The sequence below is a fragment of the Heptranchias perlo genome, chromosome 1 (genome assembly GCF_035084215.1).
Source record: "Heptranchias perlo isolate sHepPer1 chromosome 1, sHepPer1.hap1, whole genome shotgun sequence".
Classification (NCBI taxonomy): Eukaryota; Metazoa; Chordata; class Chondrichthyes; order Hexanchiformes; family Hexanchidae; genus Heptranchias; species Heptranchias perlo.
The window spans coordinates 64,261,286-64,288,895 of record NC_090325.1 but is presented as its reverse complement, the minus strand read 5'-3'; the positions used below and the strand labels follow the sequence as shown (position 1 = coordinate 64,288,895).

The following is a 27,610-nucleotide window of genomic DNA, read 5'->3' as shown; positions in this document are numbered from 1 at the left end:
ACCACTTGCGGCGGCCCACCTCCGGTGCGTGCCCTTTCGCGGTTGTTCTTGCTCCTCTTCTCCTGTGAAGGCAAAACACAGATGTGTGAGTGGGTGCGTCTTGCATCGTGAGACGCATCGAGCATCGGTGTGGTTGGGTTGAGCGTGGCGCGGAACGGATGGGAGGAAGTGTGGGCCACGTGCCCATCCCATTGCATGGGGATTGGGGTGTGTGGTAGTGTTCGGGTGGGGTCAGGGACGGTGGGTACTTGCGTGCACGGCGAGGATGGTGAATGAGTGGCTGTGAGGATTGCTGATGGAGCGCAGTGGTGGCTGTGCAGGAGGGGGTTGTGATCTGCTTGGCGTGATGGTGGGGACGGGATGTGGGAGGGTGCGTTGGTGTACTCACCTTGCCAGACCTAGTCAGGTCATTGAAGCGCTTGCGGCACTGCTCCCAAGTCCTTGGGGTGTTGCCCCTGCTGCTCACCTCCGCCGCCACCTCTGCCCATGCCTTCCTGGTTGCGGCGGCAGGGAACTTGCGCCCATCCTCAGGGAAGAGTGTTTCCCTCCTCCTCCTCACGCCCTCCAGCATCAGCTGCAGTGCCAGATCTGAAAAACGGGGCGCAGCCTTTCCCCTTGGTTGAGCCATTCTCCCAGACCTCTTGCTTGCAGCAGGAGGGGCTTTGGGAGACTGCCCCTTTAACTGGAGCTCCTACATCGCGTCGACGGTACTGCGCATGCGCAGCCGGCCGGCACGCAGCTGGGGAGCGCAGAACCCGGAAGCAGGCCTTAATGGGTCCAATTATCCCGCGATCGCGTGGGGGACGCGAACAATTACCCGTCCGCGTTTTCGACGCTCCCGGAGGACCACCCGCTGGGAACCCGCAGGCCTGCTAAATTCGAGCCCATAGAGTTATACAGCACGGATAGAGGCCCTTCAGCCCATCGTGTCCGCACCGGCCATCAGCCCTGTCTACTCTAATCCCATATTCCAGCATTTGGTCCGTAGCCTTGTATGCTATGGCATTTCAAGTGCTCATCCAAATGCTTCTTGAATGTTGTGAGGGTTCCTGCCTCCACAACCCTTTCAGACAGTGAGTTCCAGACTCCAACCACCCTCTGGGTGAAAAAGTTCTTTCTCAAATCCCCTCTAAACCTCCCGCCTTTTACCTTGAATCTATGTCCCCTTGTTATAGAACCCTCAACGAAGGGAAAAAGCTCCTTAGTATCCATCCTATCTGTGCCCCTCATAATTTTGTACACCTCAATCATGTCCCCCCTCAGCCTCCTCTGCTCCAAGGAAAACAAACCCAATCTTCCCAGTCTCTCTTCATAGCTGAAGCGCTCCAGCCCTGATAGTGGTTGTTCGTGGTCAATCATCTCAGCCCCAGGACATTGCTGCAGGAGTTCCTCAGGGCAATGTCCTAGGCCCAACCATCTTCAGCTGCTTCATCAATGACCTTCCCTCCATCATTAGATCAGAAACGGGGATGTTCACTGAAGATTGCACAGTGTTCAGTTCCATTCGCAACTCCTCAGATAATGAAGCAGTCTGTGCCCACACGCAGCAAGACCTGGACAACATCCAGGCTTGGGCACATAAGTGGCAAGTATCATTCGCGCCAGATAAGTGCCAGGCCATGACCATCCCCAACAAGAGAGTCTAGAACTAGAGGGTAGTCACAGGATAAGGGGTCGGTCATTTAAGACTGAGATGAGGAGGAATTTCTTCACTCATCTTTGGAATTCTCTACCCCAGAGGGCTGTGGATGCTGGGTCGTTGAGTATATTCAAGGCTGAGATAGATAGATTTTTGGACTCTAGGGGAATCAAGGGATATGGGGATCGGGCAGGAAAGAGGAGTTGAGGTTGAAGATCAGTCATGATCTGATTGAATGGTGGAGCAGGCGCGAGGGGCCGTATTGCCTACTCCTGCTCCTATTTCTTATGTTCTTGACATCAAGGCAGCATTTGATCGAGTGTGGCACCAAGGAGCCCTAGTAAAACTGAAATTAAGGGGGATCAGGGAGAAAACTCTCCAATGGCTGGAGTCATACCCTGCACAAAGGAAGATGGTTGCGGTTGTTGGAAGCCAATCATCTTAGCCCCAGGACATCGCAGCAGATATTCCTCAGGGCAGTGTCCTAGGCCCAACGGTCTTCAACTACTTCATCAATGACCTTCCCTTCATCATAAGGTCAGAAGTAGGGCTGTTCATTGATGATTGCACAGTTTTCAGTTTCATTCAAAATTCCTCAGATAATGATGCAGTCCATGCCAACATGCAGCAAGACCTGGACAACATCCAGGCTTGGGCTGATAAGCGGCATGTAACATTCATAGAAACATAGAAAATAGGAGCAGGAGTAGGCCATTCAGCCCTTCGAGCCTGCACTGCCATTCAATATGATCATGGCCGATCCTCTATCTCAATATGATATTCCCGCTCTCTCCCCATACCTCTTGATGCCTTTTGTGTCTAGAAATCTATCTAGCTCCTTCTTAATTATATTCAGTGATTTGGCCTCCACAACCTTCTGTGGTAGAGAATTCCACGGGTTCACCACCCGCTGAGTGAAGAAATTTCTCCTCATCTCAGTCCTAAATGTCCTACCCCGTATCCTGAGACTGTGACCCCTCGTTCTGGACCCCCCAGCCAGGGGAAACATCCTCCCTGCATCCAGTCTGTCTAGCCCTGTCAGAATTTTATACGTTTCAATGAGATCCCCTCTCATTCTTCTAAACTCACGTGAATACAGGCCGAGTCGACCCAATCTCTCCTCATACAACAGCCCTGCCATCCCAGGAACCAGCCTGGTGAACCTTCGCTGCACTCCCTCAATGGCAAGTATATCCCTTCTTAGGTAAGGAGACCAAAACTGCACACAATACTCCAGGTGTGATCTCACCAAGGCCCTGTATAACTGCAGTAAGACATCCTTGCTCCTGTACTCAAATCCTCTTGCAATGAAGGCCAACATACCATTTGCCTTCCTAACTGCTTGCTGCACCTGCATGTTTGCTTTCAGTGACTGGTGTACAAGGACACCCAGGTCCCTTTGTACATCAACATTTCCCAATCTATCACCATTTAAATAATACACTGCCTTTCTGTTTTTCCTTCCGAAGTGGATAACTTCACATTTAACCACATTATACTGCATCTGCCATGTATTTTCCCTCTCACTCAACCTATCTAAATCACCTTGAAGCCTCTTTGCATCCTCCTCACAACTCACGATCCCAACTAGTTTTGTATCGTCAGCAAACTTGGAAATATTACATCCCTCATCCAAATCATTGATATATATTGTGAATAGCTGGGGCCCATGCATTCCTGCAGTACCCCACTAGTCACTGCCTGCCACCCCAAAAAAGACCCATTTATTCCTACTTTCTGTTTCCTGTCTGTTAACCAATTTTCAATCCATGCCAGTATATTACCGCCAACCCCATGTGTTTTAATTTTGCACACTAACTTCTTATGTGGGACTTTATCAAAGGCCTTCTGAAAATCCAAATAAACCATATCCACTGGTTCTCCCTTATCTATTCTACCAGCTACATTCTCAAAAAACTCTAGTAGGTTTGTCAAACATGATTTCCCTTTCATAAATCCATGATGACTTTGTCTAATCCCATTGATATTTTCTAAGTGTCCTGCTCGCACATCCTTTATAGTAGACTCTATTACCACACAAGTGCCAGGCAATGACCATCTTCAGCAAGCTGGAGCCTAACCACCTCCTCTTGACATTCAATGGCATTACCATTGCCCAGACCCCCCACTATGAACAACAACATTGACTACGATAGAAATAAAAATTGGTAGAGATGGAAAACGGGCTTCCAATTCACTATCACTCGTTTTACACCATCGCACAAAGTCAAACTTTACCAGTGTCGGGGCCAATATTTCTCTTTTAACCAATGCTACCAAAAACAGATTAATTAATTCATCATGTCATTACTGTTTGTGGGACTGTGCTGTGTTGTTGGTTGTTGTGTTTGTCTACATAACAACAGTATGTGCACTTCAAAATAATTCATAGTAACACTGACTTGAGAGGCCCTTGTACCGAATAAGAATTGTGGGATTTCCTGCAGTCTTCACTTCTAGTGGGTGAATTGGAATTCTCACCATACATTTATGGCATCTTTGAAGGTCCACCAAGAGAAAAATGGTATATTAATCCCGTATGGACTGACCCATTTTTTTGAAGTATTGTGTTATTTCAGTGTCTTTCTGTATCTTAATTTTTCTGGCCCCAAAAAGCTGTGGGCTATGATCCTGGCAGTTCCCCTGGGGTCATGTTGCCCATGCTCTTCAGCACTGCCCCACTGGATTTTGCGCTGGGAGGGCAATAATTAGCATGGGGCCGATGGGCACTTGTATCACTACAGCTACATCTCCGATGTCCACTTGCGCTATTCCACTGGTAGAACTCATGTATTATTTAACCTGCAAGTAAATTTAACCATGTAGTTTTACCCTGGATGCATTCTGCCGATTGGAAGGGGCAGGAAAGCATGATGGATGTCCCCAATATTCTCCAGTGATCAACATATCACTATTGGAAGTGAATGGTCAAACCCAAACCATGCACAGCACATACAATGACACAGCTTTCAGTTCGTGGGAGACTCAGTCTGCTCGTGGAAACTGCCCTTTAACCGTGAACACAAAAGTGTTGGGAAAAGCCCGAACTGTAACAGTCTTATGACCAGGGGAGGGTTTCTATTCAGCTGCAGATAATCCTACAAACTAATATTTTAATGAGTAGGTGCATTCTATTGGAAACCTTACCAAAGCTGTGTTGGGAAGCTGCATTGTTTTTGCTGGTTCAATTCCAGAAGCATCCCTCCTTACACTTGAGGGCCCCTGGGACATGTTCTTGCCAAAGCTTTCCATGCTCAGGTAAATGAAGTGTTTTCCTAACAGAGAGAGAGAATGTGCACTTCAAACCAAACAAACAAATATTCTACTTTTGTGATTTCTCAGTAGTTTGGTTTGGAGACTTTTTAACACAATGATGGGTTCTAATCCACGTCAGACCCAGATAACCAAAAAAACATTTTTTACAGTACAATAAATCTACTAATTTGCCTTATTTTCACTTACTAAAGTGTTAAATTTGAATAATTTCAAATAACATCCAATTGAATGATGTAATTTACTGCTGGCTGTAATTTCAGATTCAGCACATGCAAAATTAGTTTCAGCACCTTGTTAGTAATTGTATGTGGTCATCGCCACAAACACTTTCCAAAGTAGCTTTGTGCACAACAGCCCAAAAATGGGTCTAAATGGTCCATTGGTGCATGTCTACTACCAATTTCTGGGTCCCATCTGGACTTTTACACTGTGGTTGGTGTCTTCACTGGAGCTATAGCACTAAATATATATGATGTGGAGATGCCGGTGATGGACTGGGGTTGACAATTGTAAACAATTTTACAACACCAAGTTATAGTCCAGCAATTTTATTTTAAATTCACAAGCTTTCGGAGATTTTCTCCTTCCTCCTTCCTTTTCTCCTTCCTCAGATTTTCTCCTTCCTCTTGAAACATTTGCCTGAGGAAGGAGAAAATCTCCAAAAGCTTGTGAATTTAAAATAAAATTGCTGGACTATAACTTGGTGTTGTAAAATTGTTTACTAAATATATAGCCCATATACATACATGATGAAAGGTCAGAGAACAATTAGGAAGAAAAAGACTCTCTGCTGGTAAAAAAATTTAAAAAGTAGCAAAAAATTGCAGCAGGTTCTTTCACAGGAAATAAAACCAAGAGCAATAGTGCGATTACATTACCACTTTTATATTAATATGAAGCAGTTATGGTTGCATGTAGATCCAAAAGTGATAATGTAGTTTGGGAGCCAGGTCTCAATCTGACTCATGAATGCCTGCTTGGGTTTTCTACTGAGAGCAATATAACTCCCACTTGGACTCGGAGCACTATTAAAGGCCCAGGCTCGGAGGCCTACCTACACTCACAGCAGAGCTACAGGCAAGAACGGACCTGGGAGAGAGCACAGAACTCGGAGCACTACTAAAGGCCCAGGCTCAAAGGCCCACCTACACTCAGAGCAGAGCTACAGGCAGGAACGGACCTGGGAGAGAGCACAGAACTCGGAGCACTACTAAAGGCCCAGGCTCAAAGGCCCACCTACAGGCTTCATCCCAGCAGAAGGAACAAGTAGTGATGTCACAGGACAGCAGGTAGGTGATTGGCTGGTGAGTATTATAGTTTTTTTTTCTCTGAGTTAGGGAATTGGGTAAAATTGAATTAAAAGCTAGAAGCGTAAAACTACTGGCAGCTCATTAAAATTAAAAGCTTAAACTACTCAACCAGAGTAACAAAACCAAAAATAACCATATTTAAGGCTTAATTTGTTTTTGCTTGGTTTAAGTTAATCTAATAAATTAAGGCATGGCAGGGCAGTTCAGACCCGTGGAATGCATGACCTGTGCCATGTGGGAACTCCAGGACGCTGCCCGTGTCCTGGACAACCACATGTGCAGGAAGCGTCGTCAGCTGGTGGAGCTTGAGCTTTGGGTTTCGGATCTTGAGCAGCAGCTGGCGTCACTGCAGTGCACCCGCGAGGCTGAGAGTTTCGTGGATAGCACGTTTCAGGAGGTGGTCTACCCGCAGATTAAGAGAGTGCAGGCAGAGAGGGACTGGATGACCGCCAGACAGACAAGGAGGACCAGGTAGGTAGTGCAGGAGTCCGCTGAGGGCATCTCACTCTCCAACCAGTATTCAATTCTGGGTACTGGTGGGGGAGAGGGTTCCTCTGGAGAGTGCAGCCAGAGCCAAGACCAGAGCACCATGGGTGACTCAGCTGTACAGGTGGGGAGGAGAAAGGTCGAGAGAGCAATTGTGATAGGGGATTCTATAGTTAGGGGAGCAGACAGGCATTTCTGCGGCCGCAAACGTGATTCCAGGATGGTATGTTGCCTCCCTGGTGCCAGGGTCAGGGATGTCACTGAGCAGCTGCAGGACATTCTGAAGGGGGAGGGTGAACAGCCAGAGGTCGTGGTACATATTGGTACCAACGACATAGGTAAAATGAGGGATGAGGTCCTGCAAGCAGAATATAAGGAGCTAGGAAATAAGTTAAAAAGCAGGACCTCAAGGGTAGTAATCTCAGGATTACTCCCAGTGCCATGTGCTAGTGAGTATAGGAATAGGAGAATAGACCAGATAAATGCATGGCTGGAGGATTGGTGCAGGACGGAGGGATTTAGATTACTGAGAAATTGGGACAGATTCTGGGGAAGGTGGGACCTGTACAAGCCGAACGGGTTGCACCTCAACAGATCTGGGACTAATATCCTCGCAGGAGGGTTTGCTACTGCTGTTGGGGAAGGCTTAAACTAGAGTGGCAGGGGGATGGGAACCTGAGCGGGGAGTCAGAAGAGAGTAAAGTTGAAAGTAGCAAGAGAGGGGAGGACCCAGGAGAAACTTACAATACAAATAGTACAAATAGTTGTTCAAGAACAAGTGAAAGGGAAAAGCGTAGAGCAGCAGAAAGAAAGTATACTTTAGGCAGTACAGATAAAGTGAAAACTAGAAGGCGTAAGGCGATTAACCCAGCATCAAAGCTGAAGGACAGGCTAGGGTGTGTGGCCCAACTAAGAGTTCTATATACAAATGCACAGAGTATAAGGAATAAATTAAATGAACGACATGCACAAATTCAAATTGGAGGGTATGACATGATAGCTATTACTGAGACATGGCTGCAGGATGGTCAGGATTGGGAACTAAATATACCAGGTTATAAGGTCTACAGGAGAGATAGGGAAAATGGAAGAGGGGGAGGAGTAGCTTTAGTGATTAGAGATGAAATCACTTCAATGATAAAGGAGGATATAACGAGAGGTAAGCAGCCAACAGAGACCTTATGGGTTGAATTGAGAAATAGGAAAGGATTTAAGACTATAGTGGGAGTTGTATATAGGAGCCCTGGCTCTGAAGTGCTAGATTGTATAAATGCAGAGATTAGACAAGCGTGTAACAAAGGCAAAGTGGTCTTAATGGGGGACTTTAACCTTCACAGAGATTGAGAAAAGCAGACTAGCAACTGTCAGAAAGGTAGTGAATTTCTTGAGTGTGTCTGAGATAGTTTTCTGCAGCAGTATGTCCTAGAGGCAACAAGGGGGCAAGCCATACTAGATTTCGTAATGAGTAATGAACCAGATTTAGTTAACGGCTTAACTGTGCATGAACATCTATCCAATAGTGATCATAACATGATCGAGTTCAAGGTAGTGTTTGAAAGGGAAAAAAGTGAACCAGCTGCTAAGATTCTAGACTTGGGTAAGGCCGACTTCAATGGGATGAGGCAGAGACTGTCCACAGTAAACTGGGCAAATCTGTTAATGGGTAAAACGACTGATGATCAGTGGGAAATGTTTAAAGAAACATTTAATGTGATACAGAACTGGTTTATACCCCTGAGGGGCCAAAAAAAACAGCCATGGACAACTAAAGAGGTAAGGGATGGTATAAGACATAAGGAAAGGGCATACAAAAAGGCAAAAAATGGCACAGATCCTGGCGAATGGGAAAGATACAAAGATCAATAAAGGGTCACAAAACAGATAGTAAGAGCTACAAAAAGAGAGTATGAAAAGAAACTTGCAAGGGATATCAAAACCAATACGAAGAACTTTTATAGTTACATTAGGAAAAAGAGGGTGGTCAGGAGCAGTGTTGGCCCCTGAAAAACTGAAAGTGGGGATATTGCCATTGACAATGGGGAAATGGCGGACATGTTGAATAATTACTTTGCATCAGTATTCACAGTAGAAAAAGAGGATAGCATGCCGGAAATCCCAAGAAAACTAATATTGAATCGGGGACAGAGACTCAATAAAATTAACATAAGTAAAGCAACAGCAATGAAGAAAATAATAGCACTAAAGAGTGACAAATCCCCAGGACCAGATGGTTTCCATCCCAGGGTTTTAAAGGAAGTAGGTGAGCACATTGCAGATGCCCTAACCATAATCTTTCAAAGTTCTCTAGATTCAGGAACTGTCCCTCTAGATTGGAAAATTGCACATGTTACTCTGCTTCTTAAGAAAGGAGAGAGGGGAAACCAGGGAATTATAGACCAGTTAGCCTAACATCTGTTGTGGGTAAAATACTGGAGTCTATAATTAAGGCGAGGTGAGAGTGACTGCCCTTGACATCAGGGCAGCATTTGACCGAGTGTGGCACCAAGGAGCTCTAGTAAAATTGAAGTCAATGGGGATCAGGGGGAAAACTCTCCAGTGGCTGGAGTCATACCTAGCGCAAAGGAAGATGGTAGTGGTTGTTGGAGGCCAATCATCTCAGCCCCAGGACATTGCTGCAGGAGTTCCTCAGGGCAGTGTCTTAGGCCCAACCATCTTCAGCTGCTTCATCAATGAACTTCCCTCCATCATAAGGTCAGAAATGGGGACGTTCGCTGATGATTGCACAGTGTTCAGTTCCATTCGCAACCCCTCAGATAATGAAACAGTCTGTGCCTGCATGCAGCAAGACCTGTACAACATCCAGGCTTGGGCTGATAGGTGGCAAGTAACATTCATGCCAGACAAGTGCCAGGCAATGACCATCTCCAACAAGAGAGAGTCTAACCACCTCCCTTTGATATTCAACGGCATTACCATCGCCGAATCCCCCACCATCAACATCCTGGGAGTCACCTTTGACCAGAAACTTAACTGGACCAGCCGTATGAATACCGTGGCTACAAGAGCAGGTCAGAGGCTGGGTATTCTGCGGCGAGTGACTCACCTCCTGACTCCCCAAAGCCTTTCTACCATCTACAAGGCACAAGTCAGGAGTGTGATGGAATACTCTCCACTTGCCTGGATGAGTGCAGCTCCAACAACACTCAAGAAGCTCAACACCATCCAGGACAAAGCAGCCCGCTTGATTGGCACCCCATCCACCACCCTAAACATTCACTCCCTCTACCACTGGCGCACAGTGTCTGCAGTGTGTACCATCCACAGGATGCACTGCAGCAACTCGCCAAGGCTTCTTCGACAGCACCTCCCAAACCCCCGACCTTTACCATCTAGAAGGACAAGGGCAGCAGGCACATGGGAACAAAACCACCTGCACATTCCCCTCCAAGTCGCACACCATCCCGACTTGGAAATATATCGCCGTTCCATCATCGTTGCTGGGTCACAATCCTGGAACTCCCTACCTAACAGCACTGTGGGAGAACCGTCACCACACGGACTGCAGCGGTTCAAGAAGGCGGCTCACCACCACCTTCTCGAAGGCAATTAGGTTTGGGCAATAAATGCTGGCCTTGCCAGCGATGCCCACATCTCATGAACGAATAAAAACAATAATAATTTTGAGGACCAAAGGAAGCGAAAATGGGATTATTGATGAGAAAGTAGAATGGGCAAAAAGTGGCAGATGGAATTCAATGTCAGTAAAAGTTAGGTGTCAGATTTTGGTAATGAAAAATGGAATAATTATGCTTTGAATGAGGGAAAGCTGTGTGATGTGGAACAGCAGAGGTATTTGGGCACTCAGGTTCACAAGAAAAAGAAAGGGAACCAATTTGCCTACTGCAAGGTCTCACAAACAGCAATGAGATAAAATGAGGTAAATGACCAGATAATCTGTTTTAGTGATGTTAGTTGAGGGATAAATGTTATTTGAGTAGTTATTTGAGCCATGGGATCTTTTACAATCACTTGAGAGACCAGATAAGGCCACGGTTGAATATCTTAAAAGACAGCACCTAAGACAGCTCAGCATTCCATCACTACTACACTGAAATGACCATCTAGATTATGCGATCGAGTCTCTGCAATGGAGTTTGAAACCATAACTTTCTGATTCAGAAGCAAGAGTGCTACCACTGAACCAAGGCTGACATAAGGGGCTTCATTTTAGCACCTGCTATCGGGTGCGTTCCTGGCGGGGGGGCTCCGAAAATCGGGGAATCCCGGAGCGGGTTCGGAGCCCGGCTCCAACCCGCCCACTTCCGGGTTCCCCACAGACGCACTGACGTGCGCGCGCAGCCCCCGCATGTGGGACTCCCGCAGGCAATTAAAGCCGGCGGGGTTCCACTTAACAGTATTTATCTAGGTATTTCAGGTCATTAACAGACCTGATTAAGTGAATATGTGAGGAGGGGTGGGATTTTAGAGACAACTGGGACTGTTTCCCATACTGGGGGAAACACTCCCAGTTGAAATGGATGTGTTGCAGCTATCAGCCTGTGGCAGCTGCAAAGGTCCATTTGACAGGTGGGGGTGGGGAGACCCTCACTCATTGCAGGAGGCCACTCTGTCACTTGGGACAAAGTTTGGCCTCCACCACCCTCCTCCTGACAATCAAATTCACCAACTTGCACACTTACCCCGGGGTCCAGAGACATGTACCTACCTTGCGGACCCCCTCAGATGTACATTTTCCGGATGGGGGCTGCCGTAGCTGCAGTCATGACCTCCTCGGAGGGCGAAGAGCATCACCAGCCTCGCCGGCCACACCGTCCACCTCTGACACGTGGAGCTCCACAACACAGTGCTGTGACACATCCACCTGCACAGCAGGAGGGAGGGCAACCGCAGGGAGAGATGCGTCGCAGAGGGCACCACCCTCGCCACAGGGTCCACAGACCGAGGCTCAGCTTCCTGGACCTCTCTGAGCAGCAGTGCACACGGAGGCTCAGAGTCACTCGACATGTAGTCGTGGACATCTGCAGCCTCCTTCATGCCGAGCTGCTCCCGGTTGGCCCGAGCACCATCTTCTTACCTGTCGCTGTCAAAGTCACCACTGCCCTCAACAACTTCTCTTCCGCATCCTTCCAGGGTGCCACCGGGGACATCGCCGACATCTCTCAGTCGTCTGCACAAAAAAGCCCTGCAAATACACCTACACCCACTCTGCAGTGACACAATGGGTGTCATCAGTTGTGGGTCTTCATCGTGATCCTCAGGAAAGGGCATTATCGCACAAACCAGACAAGATTCACACAGACGTGGCAGTAGTGGTGCCAATATAATATGTTATGTGAGTTGGTCAGAAATTCAATATAAGTAAAAACCATGACAAACCCTCAAACACCCTTGTGCATCCCCTTCATGCTCACGACATGTTTGCCTTACGCTTCCTACTGCACATATGTGATGCATGCCCTGTGGCTGCAGCACAGGTAGTGGCAGGTTGAGTGAGGCTGACCATGAAAGTGATGCATGAGAGGGTGAGTATGAGATAGAGCCATGAGATTGTATGAGGATTGGGTTGAGTGGTAGTGGCGGGATGAGTACTGGTGAGGTGAGTAAGTGCAAGTAAGATGAGGATGAGGTTTGAGTGGGTGTGAGGGGTGATGTGACAGAGTAGTGTTGGCAGTGCAGAAGGAGATGTGGGGTGGGGCGGTGATGTGGCAGACTGAGTGTAGGGCAATGAGTAAGTGTACTCACTTTGGCTGACCTACTCAGGTCATTGGAACGCCTCCTGCACTGTATGCAGGTGGGCGATATGTTGGTGGTGCAGGTAACCTCCTCTGCCACCTCGAGCCAGGCCTTCCTAGTGGCAGAGGCAGGCCGCTTCCTCCCGCCCGCCGGGGGGAAGATCTCTGTCCTCCCCCTCCTCCTCACCCCATCCAATGATACCTGGAGTGAGGCATCATTAAACTGGGAGCAGCCTTCCCCCTGGGCTGCTCCATGCTGTAATTTTTGCTATTTGTTGCAGCATCTGTCAGTGGAGGACTGCCCCTTTAAATAGAGCTCCTCCAGCTGACAGACCTTACTGTGCATGTGCAGTCCACTCGACGCGCAGATCAGCAATGGGGAACCCGGAAGACCAGGTAAGTGGATCCAATTAGGCTGCGATCGAGCGGGGGGCAGACTGATTTCACCGGGCGCGTTACCCACGCGCCCAATAACCCCCCCGCCACGAACCCGCAGCCCTGGTAATATCAAGCCCAAGATATTAAAGGCAGCACTTCAAGTGAATAAGGTCATAAAAATGCTAATGGATGTTTTATGAATGGAATACTGGGTTTTTTGGCAAGAGGTATAGAATATAAAAGTTGAGGTGTAATGGTGAATCTATGTAAAATCTTAGTAAGGTCACAGCTGAGTACTATCTGTAGTTTGGGCTGCACACTGTAGGAAGGATGTTGAGGCAATAGAAAGAATACAGCATAGATTCATTAGGATGTTGCCTGGTAAGAGGCAATACAAATACGGAGAAAGGCTTGAATAAGTGGGTCTGCTTTAATTAGAACAGAGGAGATTACAGGGTGATTTGATGGAGATGTTTAAAATAATGAAGGGATGGGACACAATACATAGATAGAAATAGACTGTTTCCAGTGACCAGGAGGACATAGATATAAGATGTAAGAGAAACATTTTTACACAGAGGGTTGTGAAGCTGTGCAACACACTACCAGAGTTAGTGATTGAAGCAGAGACCAGGGGCATGATTTTGACCCCGTGCCAGGAAGGGGTGGTGGGGGGGGGGTCAAATTGCGAATGGGTAACCCGGTAGTACGAGTTTACTGGATGTCCTTACGATTTTGATGTAAGGACATCTTTTTTTTTTTGTCAGTTTGCTGTCCAACTGACACCAGTCAGGTTGACAGGCTGGCCTCAGTCAGGCGGGAGAGCAGCCAGGGAGAGGACATGTTCAGGTAAGTTTTCAGGTAAGTCTTTGATTGTATGGATGGGGGGGGGGGTGTGCATGGGGGGCATGGGTGGGCACAGGGAAAATGGGTGGGCACGGGAGCATGGGTGGGCATTGGGATCACGGGGGGGGGGGGGGGGAGTCAGTCATGGGGGGAGGGATCGGGGTTCAGTCACAGAGGGGGTGTCGGGATCGGGGGTCATCACTGGTGTCTGAAATCATTTGGGGGAGTTGGGGGTCATCCTGGGGATCTGCGATCGTTGGTGGGAGGTCGGGGATCATTACAGGGATCCACGATCGTTGGGGGAGTGTTGGGGGTCATTGTGGGGGTCCGCAATTGTTGGGGGGGTCGGGGATCGCGGTGGGGGGGGGTCCCTGATCGTTGGGGGGGGTTCGGAAATGGGGATCTCGCATTCGTTGGGGGGGGTTGGAGATGGGGATGTTCATGATTGTTGGGGCGTAGCTGCTGGTAGGCTTGTTGGGCCTGGGGGAAGCACTCCTGCACCTCCAGGCCCGTAAGCTGTGCCAGGAAGACACTTACCTGCAGTTTCGGGCCTTCTCACCTCCTTTCATATGGCCTGAAGGAGAAGGCCCGGGAATCCCAGCCCCCAGGGGTTGAAATTGCGAATTCTGCAAAAATGGAGGCCCGCAGCCTCCTTGAAAGGCTTTAGTCACCAACCTGCCTCCTGAGAGCTGCTTGGTCGCCCGCCCCTGGTCCTGCCCCGGTGAAAACCGGAAATGGGCGTGTTGGAGGGGGTGGGTCTGAAATGGTTGCAATTTTGAATGCCCCCCTGCCCCCATGAGATTAGGATTACTGTTCATGTGGCTGATAAACACCAACACGGCCTATTTTCATGTTGTAATTTCAATGCAATTGTATGTAGTTCGAGAGAGTGCAAAGCAAGCAGTGACAGTTACAGAGAGGCAGAGACATTTTAAAAAATTGATCAATGTCATAGGAAATAGACTAGTATATGATATATAAAATAATTAAGATAGGCTCTTTACAAAGAACTGTTTTTAATAAAACACTGTATTGTACATTTTTTGTCACTAAATTTTGAATAAAGTACAAAATCAAGTATTTGCAATATCATGTTTAATATTTTCAACATTGGAAACATTTATTAATAACAAATCAATTATTACTAGCAATGCAACAGTTAAAATAGAGTTAGAGAGAAGATATCTATTAAAGAAGATAATTGCTAAAGTCTTAAAATTATGCAATGGAATAATAGTAAGCTATTCATATATGAGTAAACTACTCATTCATATAAATTCCTCATTCTGATATTTTAGTGGAGGTGTGATGTTAACTTATTTAAGCTCTCTCATGGTGCAATTTTCAAGGACTATATGTTTTAAAAATTCCACCTAAAAATGTAAAAAGTAACTAAAAATATGAAAATTATCAAAAGATTTTAAATGACCCAGGTTCTTCAATTACAGACTTTTCAACTCAATCAAGATAGAAATAAAAAGATTATCAAGAAACCACTTGTGCTATTTCACAATGAAATGGTTCTTCCTAATATAGTTGGTCCCTTGTCTACGTACCATGACTTTAATTTTCAACTGTTTCCTTGATCCAGGAGAGGTATTTGTTAGATAATTGTGTATAAACAGAAGGTTCGGTATAACCATCGCAGCGCTTTCCAAACGAAACAATGCCACTGTACACTTTCTCTCGACTAAACCGATTCATCTTACACATTAATGGACCGCCAGAATCACCCTGTTAAAACAAATGTTAGCAAAATCGTAAGTGCGTCTAGCAATTATAGTGAATAATCATAGAATTATAAAAAAAATTAGCAGATCGCCTGTGGTGTTGCTTACGGTAAATTCGAAGGTACATACGACTGGATTTTCCGGGGTGGGGGTTCTTCAGCAGAAGATTGGCAGAAACCCTGCAGAAACAATTTCCGTTTACTCCATTTCTGTGGGGTTTCCGCCAATCTACTGCTGAAGTTATGGTAGGAGATTGGGGAACCTTTGCAGAAATTCTACCCGATTGTTTTATAAAGACAGAAGCATTATAGAATTGTAACATTTTTGGGCTTTACTCTGATATATCTCTTGTGCTCAGAGTCAGGGATCTCTGTCACAAGCAAACCCTCACTCTCTACGAACCAAAGCATGATCTTACATACACAATATCTGGTATTGTAGCATTACCAATGGGAATAGACAGAAACTCTGGATTTTGTATTTAGTTTACTGGATAGGACGTTCTAGACCTCAGAAAGTGAGAAAAGAAACATTCTATCAGACCATGGTTTAGGCTATAAACGATGGGTAAAAGTAAGAGATAAACAGTAGCAATGGGGGTGGGGGTGGATATCTCAGATCTTTTTAATTTAAATGCTGGGATATAGAAAACCCAAAGTTGTCCTCTGTTAAGCTTTTGGGTGTTTTCTACCTACTCACTGTGGACTTTTTGGCTCTTGCATTTTAGATCATTCCTATAAGTGAGTTCTAAATCCCTATCCCTTTGAGAGTATCTACACTTGCCTTGATACCTAAGCGAGTAGTGGTGTTTGCAAGGATTGCTGATTGGTAAATTGTGGTCCTGCAGCCTCAGGTTTTTGATTCACTTAAATTAATGGTTGGAAAATCAGGGGCTGTGGGCCTGCACTTTTCTCACCAGCAGTCCTTGCAAACACAGCTTCTCACCTGGAGCACCCAATCTGGGAATCGTCCCTAAATAGCCCTGAAAAGAGTTGCCTGTAATTTGAGTAACTGTCAATCACATTCAAAATTAAATGACTATCATACATATATCGAGTTACATCGAAACTACAGCACAGAAACAGGCCATTCGGCCCAACAGGTCCATGCCAGTGTTTATGCTCCACACAAGCCTCCTCCCTCTTTACTTCATCTACCCTTATCAGCATACTCTTCTATTCCTTTCTCCTTCATGTGTTTATCTAGCTTCCCCTTAAATGCATCTACGCTTTTTGCCTCAACTACTCCTTGTGGTAGCACGGTCCACATTCTTACCACTCTGGGTAAATTCTCCTGAATTCCCTATTAGATTTATTAGCGACTATTTTATATTTATGACCTTTAGTTTTGGATTCCCCCACAAATGGAAACGTTTTCTCTACGTCTACCCTATCAAACCATATCATTATCTTAAAGACCTCCATCAATTCACCCCTCAGTCTTCTCTTTTCTGTAGTAAAGACCCCCAACCTGTTCAGCCTTTCCTGATAAGGATATCCTCTCAATTCTGGTATCAACCTTGTGAATCTTTTTTGCACCCTCGCCGATGTCTCTATATCTTTTCTACAATATGGAGACCAGAACTGTGCACAATACTCCAAGTGTGGTCTAACCAAGGTTCTATACAAGTTTAACATAGCTTCTTTGCTTTTCAATTCTATCCCTGAACAAATCATACAGTTTATGTTTATTCAAAAACTAGCTTTCTCGGCTTTGCAGACAACTGAATTAAACTTGAAACATTTGTATCGAGCTGAGCATGGGGCAAGATTATATCCATAGCTTTTTTTTTTGAAAGCCCTTGAGGCTAAAATCCACCACCCCAGCATTCCCAATATAAGTGTGAAGGTGCAGCCACCACCTCCTCCCATGTTGGACTTCCAGCACTGACCACTGCCCCCTCCCCCATTGGACCTCCAGCACTGACCGCCTCACCTCACAACAAAAAATCCCTAAACATCTCAGTTTTGCATAAAGTTTTACTTGTTAAAGTGGCTTATTATTGTGAATGCACAATGCAAAATTTTGATATGTTCAGATGAAGTGCCCTTTTTAGTATTCTAAGTTGCAGTTGTTGCCTGTCCTTTAACAGACAATCTACATCTGTTGACCTCAGACCCTTGTTCCCTTTGCGTTCTAACTCTTGGGTCACCTTGCTCCAAATGTCCCAGTTATGTTTATAAATCAATTTAAATTAATTTCTTCCAGATTCAATCTTCCTCACAACCTTATTTACTTGAGGTCAGCATATTCAGTCCTACGTATCTGGAGTGACATTGTCCAAGACATTGTTTCCTATGGTTTGTAGAGTGAATGAGACAATGTTGGTGATCAGAAAATGATGCATTTTGTTATTCTTTTTCTATAACAGCTATATGAATTCCATCACATAGTAACTATTCTCAAACATATATTCCTATTAAAGTTTAAATAAAGGAAGTTAGATACTGCTGTTTACTTCTGAGCCCTGGGTTCAAATATAGTGCAGAGTGAATGGAAGTCTTCTCTAGCTACTGGCTGAAACGATCAGATGTGAAATGAATCTGAGCAGTCTCAACCTAGATCCTGAATGGGCATGGGCCTAAAATACAAAATTACCCCGAATTTGATGCCAATTGGAAATGTCACTCAGACAAGACAAACGGATGGTTCGTGTAGGAAATGGAAAAATTGACACATTCGTGCTGGAGGGCCTGCTCTTCAAAGGTTGGTGCTGAACACATTACTGGGGCAAAGTGGAGGGAGCTTTACTTGGCACCTGGCTATGCCGTACCTGATCTGGGAGGGCTTGAATTTGAAACAAGGGGCCTGAAATGGAAAGCGTTTCATTCCTCACCTTGATAAGCGCAAAAAAAATTTAAAAGAAAAAAAGCTTAAATATAATCATTCCGTTATAAGATTTCAACTTACCGAACATGCATCCTGTTTGTGATTTTTATCACCAGCACATATCATGTCCTTTAACCTACGTGAATACATTTTTTCACAGATTTTCTTTTTCATGACAGTCACATTTGCTTCCTTTAGGGTGTCAGATCGTGACTTAGTTGCACCAGTTACTCCCCATCCTGCGACACTGCACTTGGTTCCAGGTTTGAGATCTTTTGTTGCTTTAGGCAGCTTTACAGTCATCACAGACTTGTTCAGAATAGCTTTATGCTGCAACTGCAACAGGCAAAAATAACATTTCTGCTTTAATAATTATTCAACATACTTGAATTATAATAAGACAGCCCCAGTTTTCTGTTTTTAACTGCAGAATAATTGTTCCCATTACTGCTGGTGGGGGGAGGGAGGTGGGGAGGGTTCAGCAGCAGGAATGACCCCAGGTCTTCTGGTGCATCCATGGATGTTCTGCTCTTTGAAGTGATGGATGGAGGGGTGGACTGAGAACAGGAAACCCCATAAGAGGGTGATTCAAATATTATGGTGGGAGGTGGCAGAGGCAGTCAGTGCACCCTCCAACACTTCATGAGCTGCGACAGTCAGAAAGAGGTTTAGTGACCTCGCAAGGTTGGCCACAGTAAGTGAAGCCACTGTTCCCCATGTATATCCTGTAAGAATGATGAAAGCATGATTCTCCCCTCCCTTCCCCTCCCCCCCAATACCTATCATGCCCTCTTTGTGACATTAACTGGGTGAAAGGCAACCAATTCACAAGCAAACTCTGCCAATTTGTGTCTGAGTGAACAGATGGAAGTCTTCTCTAGCTATTGGCTGTAAAGGTCAGATTTGAAATAATTCTGATTGGTCTCAACCAAGTTCCTGAATGGGCATGGGCCTAACAGTACAAAATTTCTAACGGGGTCCTGCAACTGACACAGCGCCACAATTTGCATATTTAAGCAGCCATAACAGGCAGGCATGCTGCTCGCCCATTTACAGGTTTTCAACTGGCTGTGTTTCAAGAGAGAATTGGATGGCTGGCTGTTGAAAATCAACCCCATTGTGTCTAATTAATATTAGTACATCTCCTCCATTTCTTTCCTCCCTATCCCTTTTGAAACTTTTATACCCTTCAATATTTAATTGCCATTTCTGACCCAGCTGCAGGCATGTTTCAGTAATTGTTATTATTTTTGCTATTTTAATAAATGGCTCCAGTTCCCTGCTTTTTATACTTTGTACGTTATATACATACATTTTAGTTCAGATTCCCTTGATTTTGTACTTTTACTTTTTTTGCATTTCCGCATCCTGACTTTTTTTTTCTAACTTGTCCTGTTTAACCTCTTTCTACTTTTCAACCTTCTTATTGCCTATACACCCAAAGCTTACTCTCCCTTCCATGCCTACTCTGCTCCCAATACCATATTAGTTTAAACCCTCCGCCACAGCTCCATATAATGAGGATATTAGTCCTAGCTCTATTCAGGTGTAGGCCATCAGTACAGCTCACTCAGCTGACTCAGAAATCATTCCAATGGCCCCGGAATCTGAAGTTTTATCACCTACAACACATCTCTAGCCATGCATCTACCTCCCTAATCTGGTTGTTCCTGTAGATGTACCAGTTGTAATCCTAAAATTACTACCTTTGAAGTTCTGCATCTTAAATCTACCTCTTAAGTCCTGGAGCTCCCTTTGCAGGACCTGAATCCTATTCTTCCCTATGGTTCCGAGATGTACCACAACCAGAGGCTGATCACACTCCCTTTCCAAGAGCTTCTGCGCCTATTCTGTTATGCCCCTTAACCTGGCACCAGGGAGGAAACACACCATCACTCACTCACATTTACTCCTCTCGCTACCTGGCTAAACTTAACTCTTACCCCACCCCCCCCTTGGATAATCACTTGGCTCCATATGACATGGTATAGCTCTTGATTCCCCTCCCCTGAGTTGCCATCCTTGTCTGTGTCATATGTATCCATTCCCCTTTCTACTAATGATCCTCCCCAGCCATATAGAAACATAGAAAATAGGAGCAAGAGTAGGCCATTTGGCCCTTCGGGCCTGCTCCGCCATTCAAAATGATCATGGCTGATCGTCTAACTCAGTACTCTGTTCCCGCTTTTTCCCCATATCCCTTGATCCCTTTAGCATTAAGAAATATATCTATCTCCTTCTTGAATACATCTAATGACTTGGCCTCCACTGCCTTCTATGATAGAGAATTCCACAGGTTCACCACCCTCTGAGTGAAGAAATTTCTCCTCATCTCGGTTCTAAATGGCATACCCCGTATCCTGAGACTGTGACCCCTGGTTCTGGACTCCCCAGCCATCGGGAACATCCTCCCTGCATCTAGTCTGTCTAGTCCTGTTAGAATTTTATATGTTTCGATGAGATCACCTCTCATTCTTCTAAACTCTAGTGAATATAGGCCTAGTCGACCCAACCTCTCCTCATACGTCAGTCCTGCCATCCCAGGAATCAGTCTGGTAAACCTTCGTTGCACTCCCTCCATGGCAAGGACATCCTTCCTCAGATAAGGAGACCAAAACTGCACACAATACTCCAGATGTGGTCTCACCAAGGCCCTGTATAACTGCAGTAAGACATCCCTGCTCCTGTATTCAAATCGTCTTGCAATGAAGGCCAACATACCATTTGCCTTCCTAACTGCTTGCTGCACCTGAATGCTCGCTTTCAGCGACTGATGTACAAGGACACTCAGGTCTCGTTGCACCTCCCCTTTTCCCAATCTATCGCCATTTAGATAATAATCTGTCTTTCTGTTTTTACAACCAAAGTGGATAACCTCACATTTATCCACGTTATACTGCATCTGCCATGTTCTTGCCCACTCACCCAACTTGTCTAAATCACATTGGAGCCTCTTTGCATCCTCCTCACAGCTCACATTCCACCCCAGCTTTGTGTCGACTGCAAACTTGGAAATGTTTCATTTAGTTCCTTCATCCAAATCTTTGATATATATTGTGAATAGCTGGGGCCCAAGCACTGATCCCTGCGGTACCCCACTAGTCACTGCCTGCCACCCGGAAAAAGACCCTTTTATTCCTACTCTCTGTTTCCTGTCTGTCAACAAATTCCCACCCATGCCGGTATATTCCCCACAATCCCATGTGCTTTAATTTTGCACACTAACCTCTTGTGTGGGACCTTATCAAAAGCCTTCTGAAAATCCAAATACACCACATCCACTGGTTCTCCCCTATCTATTCTACTAGTTACATCCTCAAAAAACTCCAGTAGATTTGTTAAGCATGATTTCCCTTTCATAAACCCATGCTGACTTTGTCCAATCCCATTGATGCCCTCCAAGTGTTCTGTTATCAAAACTTTTATAATAGACTAGCATTTTCCCCACTACTGATGTTAGGCTAACTGGTCTGTAATTCCCTGTTTTTTCTCTCCCTCCTTTTTTAAATAGTGGGGTTACATTTGCCACCCTCCAATCTGTAGGAACTGTTCCAGAGTCTATAGAATTTTGGAAGATGATCACCAATGCATCCATTATTTCCAGGGCCACTTCCTTTAGTACTCTGGGATGTAGATTATCAGGCCCTGGGGATTTGTCAGCCTTTAGCCCCATTAATTTACCTAGCACTATTTTTAAAAAATATTAATACTGGTTTCCTTCAGTTCCTCCCTCTCACTAGACCCTTGGTTCCCAAACATTTCTGGCAGGTTATTTGTGTCTTCCTTTGTGAAGACAGAACCAAAGTATGTGTTTAATTGTTCTGCCATTTCTTTGCTCCCCATTATAATTTCCCCCATTTCTGACTGTAAGGGACCTACATTTGTCTTCACTAATCTTTTTCTCTTGACATATTTATAGAAGCTTTTACAGTCAGTTTTTATGTTCCCTTCTAGTTTACTCTCATACTCTATTTTCTCCTCTTAATCAATCTCTTTGCCCTCCTTTGCCGAATTCTGAACTGCTCCCAATCCTCAGGCTGGCTGCCTTTTCTGGCAATTTTAAAAGTTTCCTCTTTGGATCTAATACTATCCCTAATTTCTTTTGTAAGCCCTGTTTTATTTTTGCGCCAGATAGGAATGAATAATTATTGTAACTCCTGCACACGTTCTTTAAATATTAGCCATTGCCTATCCACTGTCATCCCTTTTAGTAAAGTTCCCCAATCTATCATAGCCAACTCGCAACTCATACTTTCGTAATTTCCTTTATTTAGATTCAGTACCCTAGTTTCGGATTCAATTACTTCACTCTCCATCTTAATGAGGAATTCTATCATGTTATGGTTGCTCTTCCCTAAAGGACCCCACCAAACAAGATTGTTAATTAACCCTTTCTCATTGCACAATACCCAGTCTAGGATCGCCTGTTCTCTAGTTGGTTCCTCAACGTATTGGTCTAGAAAACCATCACGTACACACTCCAGGAATTCCTCCCCCACAGTATTATTGCTAATTTGGTTTGACCAATCTATATGTAGATTAAAGTCACCCATGATTATAGTTGTACCCTTCTTGCATGTGTCTCTAATTTCCTGTTTAATACCCTCCCCTACATCTCCACTACTGTTTGGGGGCATATAGACAACCCCCACCAATGTTTTCTGCCCCTTGGTGTTTCTTAGCTCCACCCATACAGATTCCACATTGTGATTTTCCAAGCCAATATCCTTCCTCACTATTGCATTGATTTCCTCCTTTACTAACAGCGCTACCCCACCTCCTTTCCCTTTTTGCATGTTCTTCCTAAATATTGAACACTCCTGGATGTTCAGTTCCCATCCTTGGTCACCCTGCAGCCATGTTTCCGTAATCGCAACTATACCATAACCGTTAATATCTATCTGCGCTATTAGTTCATCTAGCTTATTGCGAGTGCTCCGTGCATTAAGACACAATGCCTTTAGACTTGTCTTTTTAAGATTGCTAGTCGTCTTAGTTTTATTTTGCACTATGGCCCTATTTGTTTTTTGCCCTTGTTTTCTCTGCCTTCCACCATTGCTTCTTCCCTTACTGTCTTTTGTTTCTATCCTTGGTTCCCCCTCCTCTGTCTCCCTGCTCAGGTTCCCATCCCCCTGCCATTCTAATTTAAACCTTCCCCAACAGCACTAGCAAACACCCCCGCGAGGACATCGGTCCCGGTCTTGCTCGGGTGTAACCCATCCCGTTTGTCCAGGTCCCACTTTCCCCAAACCGATCCCAATGTCCCAGGAATCCAAATCCCTCCCTTCTACACCATCCATGCAGCCACACATTCATCTGGTCTATTCTCCTGTTCCTATACTCACTAGCACAAGGCACTGGTAGTAATCCTGAGATCACTACCTTTGAGGTCCTGCTTTTTAATTTATCTCCTAACTCCTTAAATTCACCTTGCAGAACCTCATCCCTTTTTTTACCTATGTCGTTGGTACCGATATGGACCACAACTACTGGCTGTTCACCTTTCCCCTCCAGAATGCCCTGCAGCCGCTCTGTGACATCCTTGACCCTAGCACCAGGGAGGCAACATACCATCCTGGAGTCACGCTTGCGGCCGCAGAAACGCCTATCTGTTCCCCTTAAAATTGAATCCCCTATCAATATAGCTCTGCCACTGTTATTCCTGTGCAGCAGAGCCACCCGTGGTGCCACGAACTTGGCTCTTGCTGCTTTCCCCTGATAAGTCATCTCCCCCAACAGTATCCAAAGCGATATGTCTGTTTGAGAGGGAGATGGCCCCAGGGGACTCCTGCTCTACCTGCCTAGTCCTTTTACTCTGCCTGGCGGTCACCCATTTCCTTTCTACCTGCGTAATCTTTACCTGCGGTGTGACCATCTCACTGAACATGCTATCCACGATAATCTCAGCATCGCAGATGCTCCACAGTGAATCCACCCGCAGCTCCAGCTCCGAAATACGGTTAGTCGGTAGCTGCAGCTGGACACACTTCCTGCACACATGGTCGCCAGGGACACCTGTAGTGTCCATGACTTCCCACATAGTGCAGGAGGAGCATATCACGGGTGCAAGCTCTGCTGCCATGACTTGCCTTAGATTTATATTGCGTTCACCTCTCGGACTCTCTTCCCATTCTCGAGACTCTCCTTTTACACTGCGCTCACCTCTCGGACTCTCCTTTACACTGCGCTCACCTCTCGGACTCTCCTTTACACTGCGCTCACCTCTCGGAACTCTCCTTTTACACTGCGCTCACCTCTCGGACTCTCCTTTTACACTGTGCTCACCTCTCGGACTCTCCTTTTACACCGCGTTCACCTCTCGGACTCTCCTCCCGCTCTCGGACTCTCCTTTTACACTGCGCTCACCTCTCAGACTCTCCTCCCGCTCTCGGACTCTCCTTTTACACTGCGCTCACCTCTCGGACTCTCCTCCCGCTCTCGGACTCTCCTCTTGCTCTCGGACTCTCCTTTTACACTGCGCTCACCTCTCGGACTCTCCTCCCGCTCTCGGACTCTCCTTTTACACTGCACTCACCTCTCGGATTCCAAATTCTGCTTGACTTTTACCTTTTGCCCAGTCCTCATCCCCTGTGAGTGCTCCAGCTCCGATCCATTCCCTCCCAAACTCCCAGACCCACTTTAAGGACCCTACCTCAGGGTTCACTTGCTCCCTTCCATCAATGCTCCCCCGAGGGTTCCAGTCCAACTCTTTCTTACATCCAAAAAATATCCAGATTGCATTGGTTCCATTATCACCCTTCCACAGAGCTATCTTCTGCGTACTCCAGATCACGTTTCCCAATATTGCGGCTGACAGCCTCCAGCCTGAAAACCCCATTTCCCATCCCCTGCTCTCAACTACAGGGACTACAAGTAACACTGTGGGTGATCCCCTAGAAGCATTTAATTTATTTTCCATTTCTTTGTATTGCTGTATATTATTGGCCTGATTCTTGCGTATATACTGTCAGCAGAGTGTCTTAGAAAGCCAACCCTTATACATTTTTTTCTATTGTTCAAATCGTCTTAATATTTTGATTGTTTTACACTTTGGCTGATGTGTTCTCATTTGTCTCTGTATAGGGGAGATAATCAAGAAAAGAACCAAAGGAAAAAGGACAACTTTCTATAAAAAGACTTGTAATGATTTGTACTGAGCTTATTTATGGTTCTTTTTGTTCAAAAAAACAAGTATAACTTCATTGTATAATAAAATGATAATGCTTCTCAGGAATGAATCTAATAAAGATATATCAGATTTTTTTCTGAAGATTAGCTACCTTCAGCAGCATGATGTCATTTCTTTCAGTTGACCAGTTGTAGTTTGGGTGTTGTGAAATCACTTTAAATATTTGTTTTTCTTTTTCTTGATTGGAAAGTGAATGAGCTCCAAGAACCACCTTCATTCCTTCCATTGTTGTATTTCTGCAATTGTTTTGAGTATAACTTGATTACTTGCAAGTCAAAAGCGAAGTTCAAATATTTTTTACTACAAAAAAATAATTATTGCAGTCCCATTTTTTCCCTTCACATTCTTCGAAGAGAGTGCACCATTTACTCCAGCTGAATGGATGAGTGGGTGGCAATAATGATCTCCTTATTCTCTTAAAGCCAGTCTATGGCTTTCTGGAAAGAGATGCTGAAGGCAAAATGATTGCTAAAGCTGGTATTAGAATCAGGTATAAAAACAGAAAATGCTGGAAATACTCAGCAAGTCAGGTAGGGAAGGCAGGAGTGATTACATGACAAAAGGGATGATGGTACAAGGCAAGGAGGGTGGTAATGGGACAAGTAAAGAAACAAAAGTTTGGGTCTAAATGAGCTGTAAATGGCAAGATCAGAACCATCACCAGCACCTGCTGTCTGAAAAAAATGGGAATAATGGTTACGATCTGGTGTTATTGAATCAGGTTCCCTGAATCCACAGCACAGCCCACTAAAGTTTAATTCTATTAAAAGTTCTGTGTCAGTTGGCCACTTTATGCATTTATGCCACTGCTGGGATAGACTGTAACAACCCAGATTGATTCCAATAGCCAAGAATCACACGCCACATATGATGAAATTCAGTGGATGGACTAAGAAATTTACTGCGGTTGATACTCAGGGTGATTGACTCAGCTAAAGAGGTAAGCAAACAACCTTTCTCAGGCACCTGGCAATGGCACTTTGAAATGGACCACATGAGAACTGCCTAAGGTGAATCTTCCTTGCTGTAGGAACAAATTCACCTGAGAGGGCAGATGAGGCCTCGGTTTAACATCACATCCAAAAAATAGCACCTCTAACTGTGCTGCACTGAAATGTCAGTCTAGATTATGTGTTCAGTTCTCAGGAGTGAGGATTGAATCTATAATCCTCCAGCTCAGCGGTGAGAGTGCTACCACTGAGCCAAGGCTGTCACCTAATCAATATCTTTCATAGTGGTGTTCTCAGATAAACCTAGACCCTCATTGAAGATAGCTTTTCTCTGCCAATGGAACTTACATTAGAATTAAAAGAAACTGTAATATCTTACATTTTGCAGTGTGCTGCAGTCAATACCCACTGAGGTTCAATCAGGGCTCCTCCACAAATATGTTTGTTGTTAAACTGTATAGATGCCATGTATGGTCTTGAGTGACTCTTAACATTGTGGCCCCCGATGATATCCACACAATCACCTAAAATAGAAAAACTAGTGTGATTAGATAAGCAGCTAAATTTGATTCCAGTTGCGTTCCATCCTAAAATAGAGTTAGTGTCAAAGCAAGGTACAGAAATAAAGTTTAGACCCAGGATTTATAAATATAAAATTAGATATTTTATATATTTACATTCCTGCACGGATAGGAGAATGACTGCAGTAATGATAGACACCAACCACAGTAAATTGCTCATTTTGGCAGTTACTATATGTTCAGCATAAAAGCAAGGCACAGAAATAAAGTTTAGACCCAAGATTTTTAAATATAAAATTAGATGTTTTATATACTTACATTCCTGCACGGATAGGAAGATGACTGCAGTAATGATAGACACCAACCACAGTGAATTGCTCATTTTGGCAGTTTCTATATGTTCAGCACAAAAGCAACAGCCGTTTTTATGCAAGTGGGACAGGAAGTGGGAAGAGTAAGTTATTGACCAAGATGGTCAATGCTTCTGACATCACTGATAACAAACTAGTGACGGTAATACAATAAAACAAGGTACTGCAAAATTAAGGACATATAACAAAGGGCCTGAAATTATGTTATGGAATACCAGTGTATGAATATATAATATTAATGTTAAATTCATCCAAATTTCAATGGAAATTAAAATTGGGTGGTTTGTGTAACAGACAAGCAATCCACACATCAGTTTTCCACCCGGGCAGAAAGTTGAAAATCTAGGAGAACATGGTCTAAGTCTTTAAAA

General features: G+C 44.9%; 1 protein-coding gene and 1 long non-coding RNA gene across 3 annotated transcripts; one reads left to right on the top strand and one right to left on the bottom strand.

Moving 5' to 3' along the window:
• Window positions 1–14,709: 14,709 nt before the first annotated feature.
• Window positions 14,710–27,359, bottom strand: LOC137322784 (granzyme K-like). Of its 2 annotated transcripts, none has more exons than XM_067985846.1 (5): window positions 27,187–27,359; window positions 26,727–26,871; window positions 25,489–25,633; window positions 18,290–18,544; window positions 14,710–15,383 (listed from the first exon to the last, which is right to left on the bottom strand). In XM_067985846.1, the coding sequence occupies exons 1-5, from the start codon at window positions 27,248–27,250 to the stop codon at window positions 15,213–15,215; spliced, it is 780 nt and encodes a 259-aa protein (XP_067841947.1). In that variant the 5' UTR covers window positions 27,251–27,359; the 3' UTR covers window positions 14,710–15,212. The 2 variants fall into 2 exon arrangements, with proteins under 2 accessions (XP_067841947.1, XP_067841956.1); XM_067985855.1 differs by lacking the exon at window positions 27,187–27,359 and adding an exon at window positions 27,025–27,108.
• LOC137322795 (uncharacterized) lies at window positions 15,202–25,487 on the top strand. Its single transcript, XR_010963237.1, has 2 exons — window positions 15,202–15,409; window positions 25,292–25,487. It is a non-coding gene; the product is annotated as an uncharacterized lncRNA (long non-coding RNA).
• Window positions 27,360–27,610: the final 251 nt, after the last annotated feature.